Source organism: Tiliqua scincoides, chromosome 3 (assembly GCF_035046505.1).
Source record: "Tiliqua scincoides isolate rTilSci1 chromosome 3, rTilSci1.hap2, whole genome shotgun sequence".
Classification (NCBI taxonomy): Eukaryota; Metazoa; Chordata; class Lepidosauria; order Squamata; family Scincidae; genus Tiliqua; species Tiliqua scincoides.
The window spans coordinates 139,164,345-139,177,694 of NC_089823.1; the positions used below are offsets into that span (position 1 = coordinate 139,164,345).

General features: G+C 42.9%; 1 protein-coding gene across 3 annotated transcripts in view; it reads left to right on the plus strand.

Moving 5' to 3' along the window:
- The window catches only part of LOC136645569 (L-threonine ammonia-lyase-like), a 44,057-nt gene extending 32,231 nt beyond the window's left edge, over positions 1-11,826 (plus strand). For all 3 annotated transcript variants that reach the window (XM_066621869.1, XM_066621868.1, XM_066621870.1), the window contains one exon: positions 10,690-11,826. In XM_066621869.1, coding sequence (XP_066477966.1) covers positions 10,690-10,788 — 99 coding nt within the window. In that variant the 3' untranslated portion in view covers positions 10,789-11,826. The remainder of the gene's footprint in view (positions 1-10,689) is intronic.
- Positions 11,827-13,350: the final 1,524 nt, after the last annotated feature.

Consider the following 13,350-nt stretch of genomic DNA (forward strand, 5'->3'; position numbering starts at 1 on the left):
GCTGCATGAAATCCTCTGTCTCTGCTGGAGAGAAGGTGGAGTACCTCAAGACATGAGGGATGCAAACATCATCACGCTGTACAAGAACAAAGGTGACAGGGGTGACTGCAACAACTACCGCGGCATCTCTCTCCTTAGCGTTGTAGGAAAGCTGTTTGCCCGAGTTGTACTAAAGAGGCTCCAGGTACTTGCAGAGAGCGTCTATCCAGAATCGCAGTGTGGATTCCGAGCCAACAGGTCCACCACTGATACGGTATTCTCCCTTAGACAACTGCAGGAGAAATGCAGGGAACAACGACAGCCACTCTTTATAGCCTTCATAGATCTCACAAAGGCTTTCGACCTGGTCAGCAGAGACGGCCTCTTCAAGATTCTCCCCAAGATTGGATGTCCACCCAGGCTCCTCAGCATCATCAGATCCTTCCACAAGGACATGAAGGGCACTGTTGTCTTCGATGGCTCCACATCAGACCCTTTTGACATCCGAAGCGGAGTGAAGCAGGGCTGTGTTCTTGCACCAACCTTGTTTGGGATTTTCTTCGCTGTCCTGCTGAAGCAGGCCTTTGGAACTGCAACAGAAGGCATCTATCTCCGGACCAGATCAGACGGAAAGCTCTTCAACCTCTCCAGACTGAGAGCAAAATCCAAAGTCCAGCTGAAATGTCTGCGTGACTTCCTCTTTGCCGACGATGCAGCTGTCACTACCCACTCTGCCAAAGATCTCCAGCAGCTCATGGATCGTTTTAGCAAGGCCTGCCAAGATTTTGGACTGACAATCAGCCTGAAGAAAACACAGGTCATGGTTCAGGATGTGGACTCACCTCCCTGCATTACAATCTCTGAGCATGAACTGGAGGTTGTCCATGACTTTGTGTACCTTGGCTCAACGATCTCCGACACTCATTCTCTCGATGCCGAGCTAAACAGGCGCATCGGTAAAGCAGCTACCACGTTTTCCAGACTCACAAAGAGAGTCTGGTCCAACAAGAAGCTGACGGAACATACCAAGATCCAGGTCTACAGAGCTTGCGTCCTGAGTACACTTCTGTACTGCAGCGAGTCATGGACTCTTCGCCCACAACAGGAGAGGAAACTGAGCGCTTTCCACATGCGCTGCCTCCGACGCATCCTCGGCATCACCTGGCAGGACAAAGTTCCAAACAACACAGTCCTGGAACGTGCTGGAATCCCTAGCATGTATTCACTGCTGAAACAGAGACGCCTGCGTTGGCTTGGTCATGTCGTGAGAATGGATGATGGCCGGATCCCAAAGGATCTCCTCTATGGAGAACTCGTGCAAGGAAAGCGCCCTACAGGTAGACCACAGCTGCGATACAAGGACATCTGCAAGAGGGATCTGAAGGCCTTAGGGATGGACCTCAACAAGTGGGAAACCCTGGCCTCTGAGCGGCCCGCTTGGAGGCAGGCTGTGCAGCATGGCCTTTCCCAGTTTGAAGAGACACTTTGCCAACAGTCTGAGGCTAAGAGGCAAAGAAGGAAGGCCCATAGCCAGGGAGACAGACCAGGGATAGACTGCACTTGCTCCCGGTGTGGAAGGGATTGTCACTCCCGGATTGGCCTTTTCAGCCACACTAGACGCTGTGCCAGAACCACCTTTCAGAGCGCGATACCATAGTCTTTCGAGACTGAAGGTTGCCAATACAATACTAAGCCTGTTGATAGGGGGGTTTTCTGGTGATATTTTGGTGCATTTTGGGGGTGATATTTTTTTCAAAAACGTATTGATTAAAATAGCAAATTGTGGTGTTATGTGTTTTTATTCCAAAGTCATATTTTAATAAATTATATTTATAAATTATAATTGCTTTTTAAATAAACTAGGTAGGTGATATAGTGTAAGCAGATGCAGCCACAGTATTATTTCTAACTAGAGAAGTAATCTGTTTTAATTTCTGGAAAATCCCTTAAGCACCAACAAGGCAGTGTTTTGTGTTTTTATGCATTTTTAACAAACACAAACCCCCCTCCCCCAAACCATCCCAACCTACTGATTTGAAGTGATTTCAATTGAATTGATCCTGCAGTAGCAGCAAAATGCTAGCAGGGGCTGGTAATCTCAAAATCACCTATGGAACCCCCTATGGAATGGGGAGGGGGAAACAGGCACTTTACAGCCTTTGGGATTGGGTTGGGAGGGAAGAAGAAAGAGGGGCAGAAGTGGGAGTGGAAGAGGACTTAAAACCTGGACTGTGTGGAGTAGCTGATGAGTTGGATTGGAAGGGAATTCAAGTATTGGAGGAAGGGGAACCTAGACACGGGCATGTGTGTGTTGCAGCACAGACCCTTGTTCCTGCCCACCACTCATTCCCCTCAAGTGTACAGGGGCCAGTAGCAGGTGGAACCAGAAAGTTATCAGAGGCCTTGAAGCGCATGCTTTTTATGTTTATATATTTAATATTTTATAGCACCCTTCCTCCAATGAACTCAGGGTGGTGTACATGGTTCCTTCTCACCTTTTGACCTCACAGCAACCCTGTGAGGTAGGTTAGGCTGAGTGATAGTGACTGGCCCAAGGTCACCCAGAAAGCTTCATGCCTAAGCAGGGATTTGAACCTGGAACTTCCAGGTTTAAGTCCAACTCTCAAATCAATACCATCCTGGCTGTCTCACCAACCTGGCTCTCTAGTTGCCATAACCTTAATAAATGTTCTTAATCTCGCGTATGAATGAAGTAATGACTAAAATACAAGTATGTGGTGGATTTTTGTACACATAAGAAAGGGGAGACAAGGAGGGAATAATTCTAGCAACTGATTAGCTGCCAAAGTTGATCTGCTGCTACCCCCACAATTCCACCTTGACCCCCTTGGTAATTAGGAAGCTAGCTCTCCACCTCTTTTGCCATGAGCATCACTTGTCACTGTCTGTGACCACTGCAGGTTCTACACTGGCTAGGCTAGGAATGAAACCTCCCCACTACCAACATTCTCCCTACCAGGCCAGCCCTGGCCAGTCTAGAAGGAAGCAGGACCTTTTTGCCAAGGACTCTGGAAGAAGCTGTGGCAGCAATGGAATGGTAGCAACTGCAGGTAGCACCCTTCCCCAGTGTCACTACTGGAAACCTTGGCAGCAATGCTGAAGAAGGAAGTACATCCTCCTCCCTCACCCTCAACTTGAAGGAGGAGGAGAGCATACAAGATGGGGTTGGGCCAGTGGCTGGACCAGTGGATGAAGGGTTCAGGGTATCCCATACCTGTTTGCTGCCTCTTCCAGCCCACCACTTAAATGGCTGTTGTAGCTGGACTAATTATTGGGCAACCCCTGACCTAACTCAGAAGTGAATCTCATTTAAAGGAGCAGGGATGTGCCAATCCACCACAGTCTCAAGTCTCTAGCCCCACTCCCTGCCCCCTTTGACTCGATTTGTGAATGAGTCTTAATGGGCAACCATGGGAACTCATCCAGAGCATTTTTGGAACTGTGACTTGAGTCAGAGTCTTTTCAGCAAACATGTCAGGCACGGCTGCACTGCAAAAATGGAGCTGTTGCCAGGTTTTGTGTCTGTCTGTCTGTTGGAGTTCTCATTTTAATCCTCCTTTCCTTCTCAGATGGGCAAGGAAGCCCACCCCTCCTGTTTAGGCTTCCCCCACTTTCTTCTCATTTCTCCTTCTGTCCCAGCCTCATGCAGCCCCGAAAATGAAACTTAAGCCTCCCTCCCTCCACCCCCACCCTCGCCTCCTGGAGCCAACCTACCCTCCTCACTCTTGCATACATACGCTGGTTTGAATGAGGCCTCTGGGATCACCTTTGGTCCTTTGGTGCACCACAGAAGCTGCAAAAAAGAATGTAACCAAGCACACGCACATACACCAAGCAGAATGGCAGGCTGAAAGACTTGAGTTTTCAAGTCTGTGACTCCACTTGTTCCCAGGAAAAATACCCGAGTCTCAAGTCACTTCCAGTTCCAAAACATACATAACTTGAGTCCAAACAAGTCCTGGAAAGCACGTGTTTGGCAATACAAGTTTGAGTCTTCCGAGTCAAGTCACCAATCACAGTATAGGAGTTACTCCTTAGTAAATGTGCACAGAATTGCATCCTTAATCATCCATGGACAAGAATATTTGGCACCAGTGGATAATTTGCTGGATATCTGCAATTTCATACATTTCTTGTTCTTTTGTGTTTGTTTTTTGTGCTTAATGCGGCACCCTGCAGTTCCAGGCAGAGCCAGATGGACCCAGAGAGCCATCTTATCTATTCCTGTAGACCTTGGAGAGCTTCTAATAGTTCTAGTTTGCCAATGCATCTTATCCAGCATCACTGTAAACACTCCATTTTGTTCCTGGTTTTGTGTAATCTGGCAGACAAGGACAGAGTTGTTGTTTTTAAGAAGTGAAATTAGTTTTGCCTCCAAGTTCTGATTTTAAAAAAGCTTTTCTGTAAATTAGTTGTCCATATGCTTTAGGGTGCAATCCTAATCCAGCACTGACATAAGGGCAATGCAGCTCCTAGGTATGGGAACAAACATTCCCTTACTTTGAGGAGGCCTCGTTGAGTGACACCCAACTGCAGGATGCAGCACATGTTCATGCCAGTGCTGGAAAGCACTGACATAAGGGGTTAGGATTGCACCCTTCGTGATATTGAATCTAATTCTATAATTCTATTCTATATTTACTCAACAGTAAGTCCTAGTAGGTTTAATAGGGCTTACTCCAGTGTAATTAGGCTTAGGGCACAATCCTAACCAGGTCTACTCAGAAGTAAGTCCTATGTTGTTCAGTGGGGCTTTTTCTCAGAAAAGTGTGGTTAGGATTGCAGCCTTAGGGTTGCAGTCCTAAACATATGAAACTGCCTTATACTGTGTTAGACCATTGACACACCTCTAGCACTGTCTACTCTGAATGGCTAGTGGATCTCAAAGCTTCAACCAGAAAGCTTTTGAAGTTCTGCTACCTAATATCCTTTTAACTGAAAGGGCTACGAGGCAAACCTTTGATAACATTGCTGCAATATCATAATGGAATTGAATTTTAGTAGCCCCATCATGGGGTATGTGTGCATGCGTGTTAGAAGTGTGTTTAGGAGCAGATGTATGTGTATGTTTGGAGTGTTGTAGTGTTGGGAGATAGACTTGGCTACTGGATTATTTAGTTTTGAAAGAGAACTAGACACATTTCTGGTGAATAGGTTTGTCAGTGGAGCCTCCAGAGACAATATAACTCAATGGGAGGATAACAAACTGTAGGAGGCCATTATGTCCTGCTTTTGAGGCTTTCTGGAAACCATTTGACTCACCAAACTATAATGCCCAGGATGGTTTGGGGGAAGTAATAACTATTAAAGTGATACAAAAAGTCCATTCTGAAGGCATATGAGGCAGCAACATTGCTGAAGCTAAGCAGATATTGACCTGGATAGGAGACAGCTTCAGAAACCCATGGATACCACCTTGAGAGCCATCACAGAAGAAAGGTAGGGAAATTATAGAAATCCACAAAATCAGGTACATGGATTAAATAGATATGTGCAGAAATTCCTGCCTATACAGCATTTAATTCACCCAGTTCAACTAAGTGCAGCTTCACAGACTGCAGAGCAGTTATCATAGTTACGGTGATGTATTTCTATGAATGTTTCCTGCCGTGAACAAGAATTGTGAAGGGCAGTTACGCATTTCAAAACATGCCTTTGAGACGAGTTTGGGAGCTGTGGCTGTGTGGGGGCCCTTGAAGCAAGTCTCTAAATGTTTAGAACGGTGTTACATTTTCCAAAGTTTCTCTGGAAAACACTGCTGTAACTATGGCAAAGAGAATTGCTGTACAACGAGTGACGGTTTGAACCGAAAAGATTCCACCTACCCAAGCACTTCTCTGGCTCCAGGCCCTTATGCAGTTATTTACATGAATGAAGGGTGAGCATTTGGGCGGGGGGGGGGGGGGGGCTTGGTGGTTTATGTTGGCTTCAAGTCTTGCTTTCTCACCAAATTCAAAAGCTCACTGTGGTTTGAACATTAAACATCCACCTCTGGAGTGCTATGTTTTCTGGTTCATGTGGGTGGGTGCTGCAGCACTGACAGGGTGATTTTGGTTCCCCCCCCCCCCTAGCATTTATTCAGGAGGCATTAAGCTGTTTGGCCAGTTCTGGACAATTTCAGTAATTCCCACAGGTCCAATTTCATTTTGTTGGCAAATTGCCATACAAGAATATTTATAGCTGAAGTTCCCAACTGATTCCAGATTTTTGGAGCTTTTATAGCTGGGAGAGATGCATATAATGCATTAAAACATACCTTTGGACATTTGCTTGGCTTGTTAGAGAACAGATGATCTTTACAGAAAAGTCCTGTGTTTCAAGAATAATGGCTATTGACCTCCCAGCTGTCATACACTTATTTTTTAACAATGGATCATTCTGTTGGAAAAAAAAATGCACAATTGAATAATACAGATTATTGAAAGCAAAAATGCTTTCAATAAACTATAACTTGGGCTTTATATGTACATATTACACAATTAAAATTCTGCTTTCAGGTAATCTAACTTCTTCACTAAGAAAAGCTGAAGAGTTTTGCGTTAATTATGTCAATTGAGCAGCTAAGCATAATTTCTCACATTTTGCTTAACATTCTACAATTCTAACTTTTTTGCATAATTAATAGCTAGAGATGGGTTTTTGGTGATAACAAAATAAAAGCACATAACACTGCTTTTTGCATTTCTCATTATTGTAAAACAAAAAACAAAAAAAACCCAAATCTGCAAAATCTGAAAAAAAACCCATTCTCTAACACAGTAATTTTCAATTTTTTTCATCTCATGGCACACTGACAAGGTGCTAAAATTGTCAAGGCAGACTATCAGTTTTTTGAAAATTGACAAGACACACTATGCTGTTGGTAGAGGCCTTACATCCCCTAATGGCCCTACTAATAAATGACCCTCCCCCAAACTCCCGTGGCACACCTGCAGACCATTCGCGGCACACCAGTGTGCCACAGCACAGTGGTTGAAAATTGCTGTTCTAACACCTCTACGTACAAGTGGCTGCATCTGCTGACTTTATACCACCTATATCACCTACCTAGTACACTTTTAAAGTGATTATAATTTATGATTATAATGTCTAAATATGTGCCCTTGGAATAAAAACACATAACGCCACTTTCTGCACTTCTAACTTTGGAAAACACTGAAATCATGGGAAAAAACTATTTTCATCCACCTCTATTAATAGCCCAGTCCTATGGGCCTGGTGTGCCACCAAAACACACATTCAGGGGGCACAGCCTGCTTTATGGCAGTTGCAGAACTATGCTTTTTGGTTTTGTTGCAAGCCTTTCATCCCTTCCATATTTCTAACATCTGTCAGACACTTTCTCTACGACTTTGACGTTCTCAGGAAGGTGAATTCTGCATCTAATTCCACATTCTGTGCATTTTACACAGTTGTAAAATACAGCTAGCCCTGATAACAGTTCCTTATCTTACAAGGCAACTGTCTGTGAGCTTTCTTCCTTCTTGAATGAGCATCATTTTCACCCCTCTTTCCTCAGTCTGGCCTTCACCTGTCGTTCCCTCAAGTTTTGTCAACCACTTCTACATCTGTCTTCCTTTCCTAAGCTAGTTGCCCCTCTTTGCACTCAGTTTTCCAGCTGTCATTCTTCCATACTGGCCAGCCCCCTGTGTCTCTAGCCCACCAAACTCACACAGCTACTGTTCCTCAGTATTGTATGCTACTGCTTCCCAGCCAAACAAACTTTTCCTTCACAAATATAATAATATAATATAATAATAATATACAGTATTTATATAACGCCTTTCTTGGTCTTTATTCAAGACTTTATTCAAGGCGGTTTACATAGGCAGGCTTATTAAATCCACGCAGGGATTTTTACAAATTGAAAGAAGGTTCTTTCTTTCAAGAACCACTACATTCAAGGTGTTACACTCTGATCTGGTTTAACATTCTGGCCTCCATCCTCCCACGCTCCGAGCAGATGGAACAGCTCAGCTGCAGCTTGCCAGCTGCTTCAAGGTCGCACGGTGCCGGTGGCCTCGAACTGGCGACCTTGTGGATGTTAATCTTCAGGCAAATGGAGGCTCTACCCTCTAGACCAGACCTCCTGCCCTGCAGACAAAAACTGCACTTTGTTGCTATATGCCCAACAACATCCTCTTGTGGATTTGTGAACATACAGTGACATCACAATAGCTCATCCAGTGTCTATGTGGAACTCAAACAGAAGCAACAAGCTTGCAACAGTTTTCATTGTATTATATATTTTGGACTCCAAACAGCCAGTTTCTTCCACTCAGTGGGTCTCCCTTACCAAGCAGTATGTAGTAGCTGTGCCAAAGTACACTCAATCTAAACCGGGAATAGGTTAAAAGAATTTGCAAACTCAGTCAAGCTGTCATGCCTGTGAAATGAAGATTTTCTTCTCATCTAGAAACGATTGTATCCACTTTCCACTTATAATTTACTTGATTGTCTAATTTTCAGCTACAGATAATGATAGCTGAAGGAGTTATGATATACTTGGTCTAATAAAAAATGGATGCATTGCAAATATTAAATTATAATACTTCCCTATAGGTATGCTGTGTTACATTTAGGGAGGGGAAGAATGTGAATACAGTTTAAGGATTAAATCTTATGGAATGAAATGTTCCAATGCTGATTTTTTTAGATGAAGGTACTGTAGTGAGATCTGAGTGCAGGCAGCCTGTGCACTCAATCCTACATTTTCAATGCATCCTCCAAAACACAAGGATCCATTCCTGCAGCAAAAACATTTTGCATTCAAATTTTCATACAAATTGGTGAGAAGCTGCAGGAGAGGATTGGTCCACTAGTGGCTGGTGGCTCAAAGGTCCTGTGCTTTTCCGTACTGCTGTCCTAGGGGGGTTGATCATGGGGGAGATAATCTTCCATGGAAGTGGTCTGCTTTCCCCTCCCTCTCATGATTTGGTTCTGACTGCATCTCCTGCAATGTCGGTGTAGCACTTGGCAAAGAGGAGAAAATGGAAAGATGTACTTGCTCAAGGTTATCTGAACCATCATTGTATATAGGGGGAGAAAGGTGGGGCATTCTTTCAGTCCCTAGCACTTGCCCTTCTCTACCACTTACTAGATACTGTTCAACTAAAGGAAGAATTGCACATCACTTGGGATGTTTCCCAAACATTGCTTGCTAGTTAACAAAAAGGGGGTTGGGTATCCAAGGGGCATTTGCAGGGGAGGAAGGGTCCCTGCTTTCCAATACTCTCCTTCCATTGCTCCCTCCACACCTTTTGCTCTCCCTAGCAAGCTAGTCTCAGAGCTGGCTAGAGGAGAAAATGTTGAAAAAATGGCCAGGAAGTGGAGCTTTGGGGGTAGTTGCACCCCAAGTCTGTCGTAATATCCAGTTCTGCTCACTTATTTGAATTATGCATGTGAGCTATGTACATCAAGATGGGTAGCACTGTCTTGACTGCCTTGAAAGCGGATCTGTAACACTGAATAATACAAATTAGTAATTAAACTCTCAGGCAGCAGAGAACACATGGGCTCCATGTGAATGGCTGCCTTTTGCCAAATGGCTGGACAGGGAGCTCGGCTCTAAATGCCCTGCATGAGATGTTGTTCAACTCTTTATAAGCAAACTTGCCAACTCTGCAGATCTCTTAATTTGCACTCCTGCTGCTTACCTTGACATTCCTTAGTGCAGGGGTAAAACAACTTTACACATGCATGCACACACGCCACAAACACATTCCAAAGTTTCAATCAACCAGCCTAGCTTTTGAATTTAAAAATAACTTCAGTGCAAGCAAAATATTTTGTCTCCTGCTGTATTAGTTTAATGTTGAGGCAGAGTTCACCAATAATAAAGAATAGAGTGTTTCTGAGCATGTGCAGAATGGTTTTCCCTCATCATCAAGGAATCAGATATTGTGCCTCAATATCATGGAGCATCATGGAACAACTCTCAGTTCAGACAGTGTATTTTCCAAGCAGTCTTGTGCCCTAGCACCTCTGTTTTTATGAATGCAGCCCTGGCCGGTTGTCGGAAATAGAAGTGGACCATCCACCAGGATCCCAAGGTCATCAGTGAGCCATGATAACAGATTTGTAACAATCCCATCAGCCACTGTACAACTTCTGTGGTATCATGATGAACCATGGCTGAGCTACCTATTTGGAATCCAAAAAGATGGGCAACAACAGCACAAACTGAAAGAAAATCCCAATTGACATTTGTGGTCATGATGATGGAATCTACAGATGAGTTGATTCAGATGCCCACGTGACAAATGTATGCCATGAGGGCTTCCTTCCTGCTTGATGGGCCCTGCATATTTGTGGTTGATCAGTTTTAGCAACCGACATAGGGTAGGTGCTGTTTGTAACTGGTCTTTCTCCAAGAAAGTTGGAGGAAGGGGGAAAAAGAGTCTGAGAAACAAGAATGTTAATGGAGGTAGTTGGAGGTTTTTTGAAGAATAGGCAAGTTGTGGTATTTTTAGGGACAACCGTTGCCATCTTAGGGCTCCTTCATTTACTGGATGGTTGACATTTGGGGAGGGGGGAGAGGGATTTTATTATTCCCTTCAGAGATTCTTTTGAGTATGAATAGTAGACCAGACTGAGCCCTAACAATTTTATTGTTACCTAAGACTTTGTGGATTGCCACCTTTGAAATATTGCCATCAATCTAAATGACTTTTTAATATTTTTTTCCAGGTCACATGTATTGCAGAGACCAGAGACAAAATGCACTGTGTTCAGCTTAAAAATGCCCTCTTAGAACGCTACCCAATGATGACATGGATGGAACGGTGATTGGCACAGCTGATTGGAAAGCATCAAGATCCTTTTTTAAAAAAACAAGACCAAAAGTTATAAGAGAGCTAAAACCTATGGTATCGATAGGTTTTTAATCTTGCAACATTGAACCATAAGAAAGTAGCTGTAGTGTTGATCTCCTTATCAAGAACAGAGAAAACACTTGTCTTTTATAATGAAAATTTTAAAAAGGATGTCTATAGATTAGCTTTTCAATTTTACTCCATCCACAATGTAAGCTTTGCATGGTGTATTTTCTGCATGACCCCCCCATTGCCTTCAAGATGATGATATTGAGGGGCTATTGAAGTCTTACAGCCAGTAAATCCTAGGCATAGACCTCTTCAGTTCCTCAAAACCATGCTATCTTCTTCTGCATGCCCAGAACTATCATAAGTAACTGGTACTCTTTCTGAAGACGTTTTAGCTTGTTCCCTGTCAACCAAGCCAAAAGTATTATCCCAGCCTTGCAAACAAGTCCTGAGCAATTACTAGCCCATATGCATTTTTTACTTCACACCTGACCCAATTTAGGGCCCAATCCTATCAACTTTGCAGCACTGATGCAGCCGCAATGCAGTTCCCTTACTTTGAGGATGCCTTCATGACTGACTCTCCACCACAGGATGTAGCTTATGCTCTGTTAGCACTGAAGTGCTGAAAATTGGATAGGACTGGACCCTCAGTCATTTGTGGCTCATTGAAATGTTTAAAAGGAACTTCTCCCTCAGAGGTCGTGCTTATTTTTTACCATCAAGTTCCGACTTAATAGTTTGTGTCCAGGGAATGCTGCAGTAGATCTCTGTCTTGCTATGTGGAAAAAATTTCCAGAGGTGTCACTGTGTTAATTTATTGTAGCAAAAAAAGTAAAGTGCCTCTGGTACCTGAAAAACTAATGAATTATTGCAGCGCATGCTTTTGTGAACTAGAGCCTTGATGGAGTGGGTGAGTGCAGGGCAACTTACTTTATCTTTTTTTTTACATTTTAAAACATTTATATCACACCTTTCTCACTACAGACAATTAAGAATCAAGTAAGGCAAAAACAGTTAATAAAATATAATTTCAAAATTATAATCAAAATTATAATTTCAAAATATAATAATCAAAGTTATACTATGGAAAGGCAGTACAAATTAAATCACAATCCACAACTGAAAGCGCACAATTGCCAGCCAGATCACCATATCTTAAAATGAAAAAGTGTGGTTTTTACACAATTGGCAAGTTTCACTTAAAAAAAAAATTAGCGGTTCAGGTGCCACAAGACCTCATGTACAAAAAGTATAACTCACAGCGCAATCCTATGCTTCCTCACTGATGTAGCCGCACCAAAAAGGCTTGCACTGCATCATTGGGGGGGGGGTCCAGTCCTACAGATCTCCTCTGGATAAACCTCCAAGACACAGCTGGGTCTATTCAGAACTATTCTCTAAATAGATCCCAATCTATTATTTGCCTAATCCTGATCTTCACAACTCATTTCTGTATCACTTATAATAATTAACAATGTTCCTCACTTACCTGCCTCACAACCTGAGTTGGTGGGTCAGTATTATTTCCATTTCACAGATAGAAAACTGAGGGTAAGAGTGAGAGACTTGCTCAAGGTCACCGGTTGAATCTATGGTTGATGTGAAATTCCAATTCATGGACCAGAGGTGGTCATGTAATCCCACTGTTTAAACATACTTTTTACAACTGTATTTCAATAAATAAAATGTCTTTTGGATAGAGCATTCAGTGATGAGAGAGTTTCACTCACCATAGATCTCATTCTTTCTTCTTTGCCATTGCACCTGTGTTTCAAAAGTTTTATGAAGCCTAACCCTCTTCCTTTATCTATGGGTAAAAAAGGAACAAAGCATTATGTAAGCTAAAACAAACAGAACAGAACCTCGTCTACAGTTATTATCTATACATGTTTTAATTAAAACCAGTCCACGGTTATGCATAATTATTCCCATTACCTTCAGTGGAATTTGAGTGGTCTGGACTGAAGTCTGAGGATAATATTGTGCAGTTTTCTTTGAGCTGCTTTGTGTGATGCTTTCCAGTCGCAGAACTGGATTTCATCACAGATTGGTGCCTGACTTCACTCTTGAAAAAGTGTGTTAGATTTTTCTTGAAAAGTCCAATGAACTCTGGCTTCCTGCTCTGGAATCTGTTGCTTTTGAACCAATAATTTATTTATTTATTTAGTTTATGGCATATGATACATGGACTTATATACCAATGATTATATATGAGCCAAGAAGAATTGAGCAGATATTCTGTGTGTGTGTGTGTGTGTGTGTGTGTGTGTGTGTGTGTGGCTCTGACATTGTGGGCCTTGCCATACTAACACCATTGCGTAAGATTGCTCTGTGCATGTGTAGCACAACAAAACGCTGGAACTACAGTGGTTTCCAGTAAGTCTGCACTAGTCTGTTCCTTTATGTCTTACCTGTAGCAATATTCAGAAGCACCTCTAGTGTTTTGGTTGCAGAATGGGCAGGGCTTTAATGCAAACCACTGTCTTTGCCACTGATGTAGGGCTAACCAGTTTGGAGAACCTGT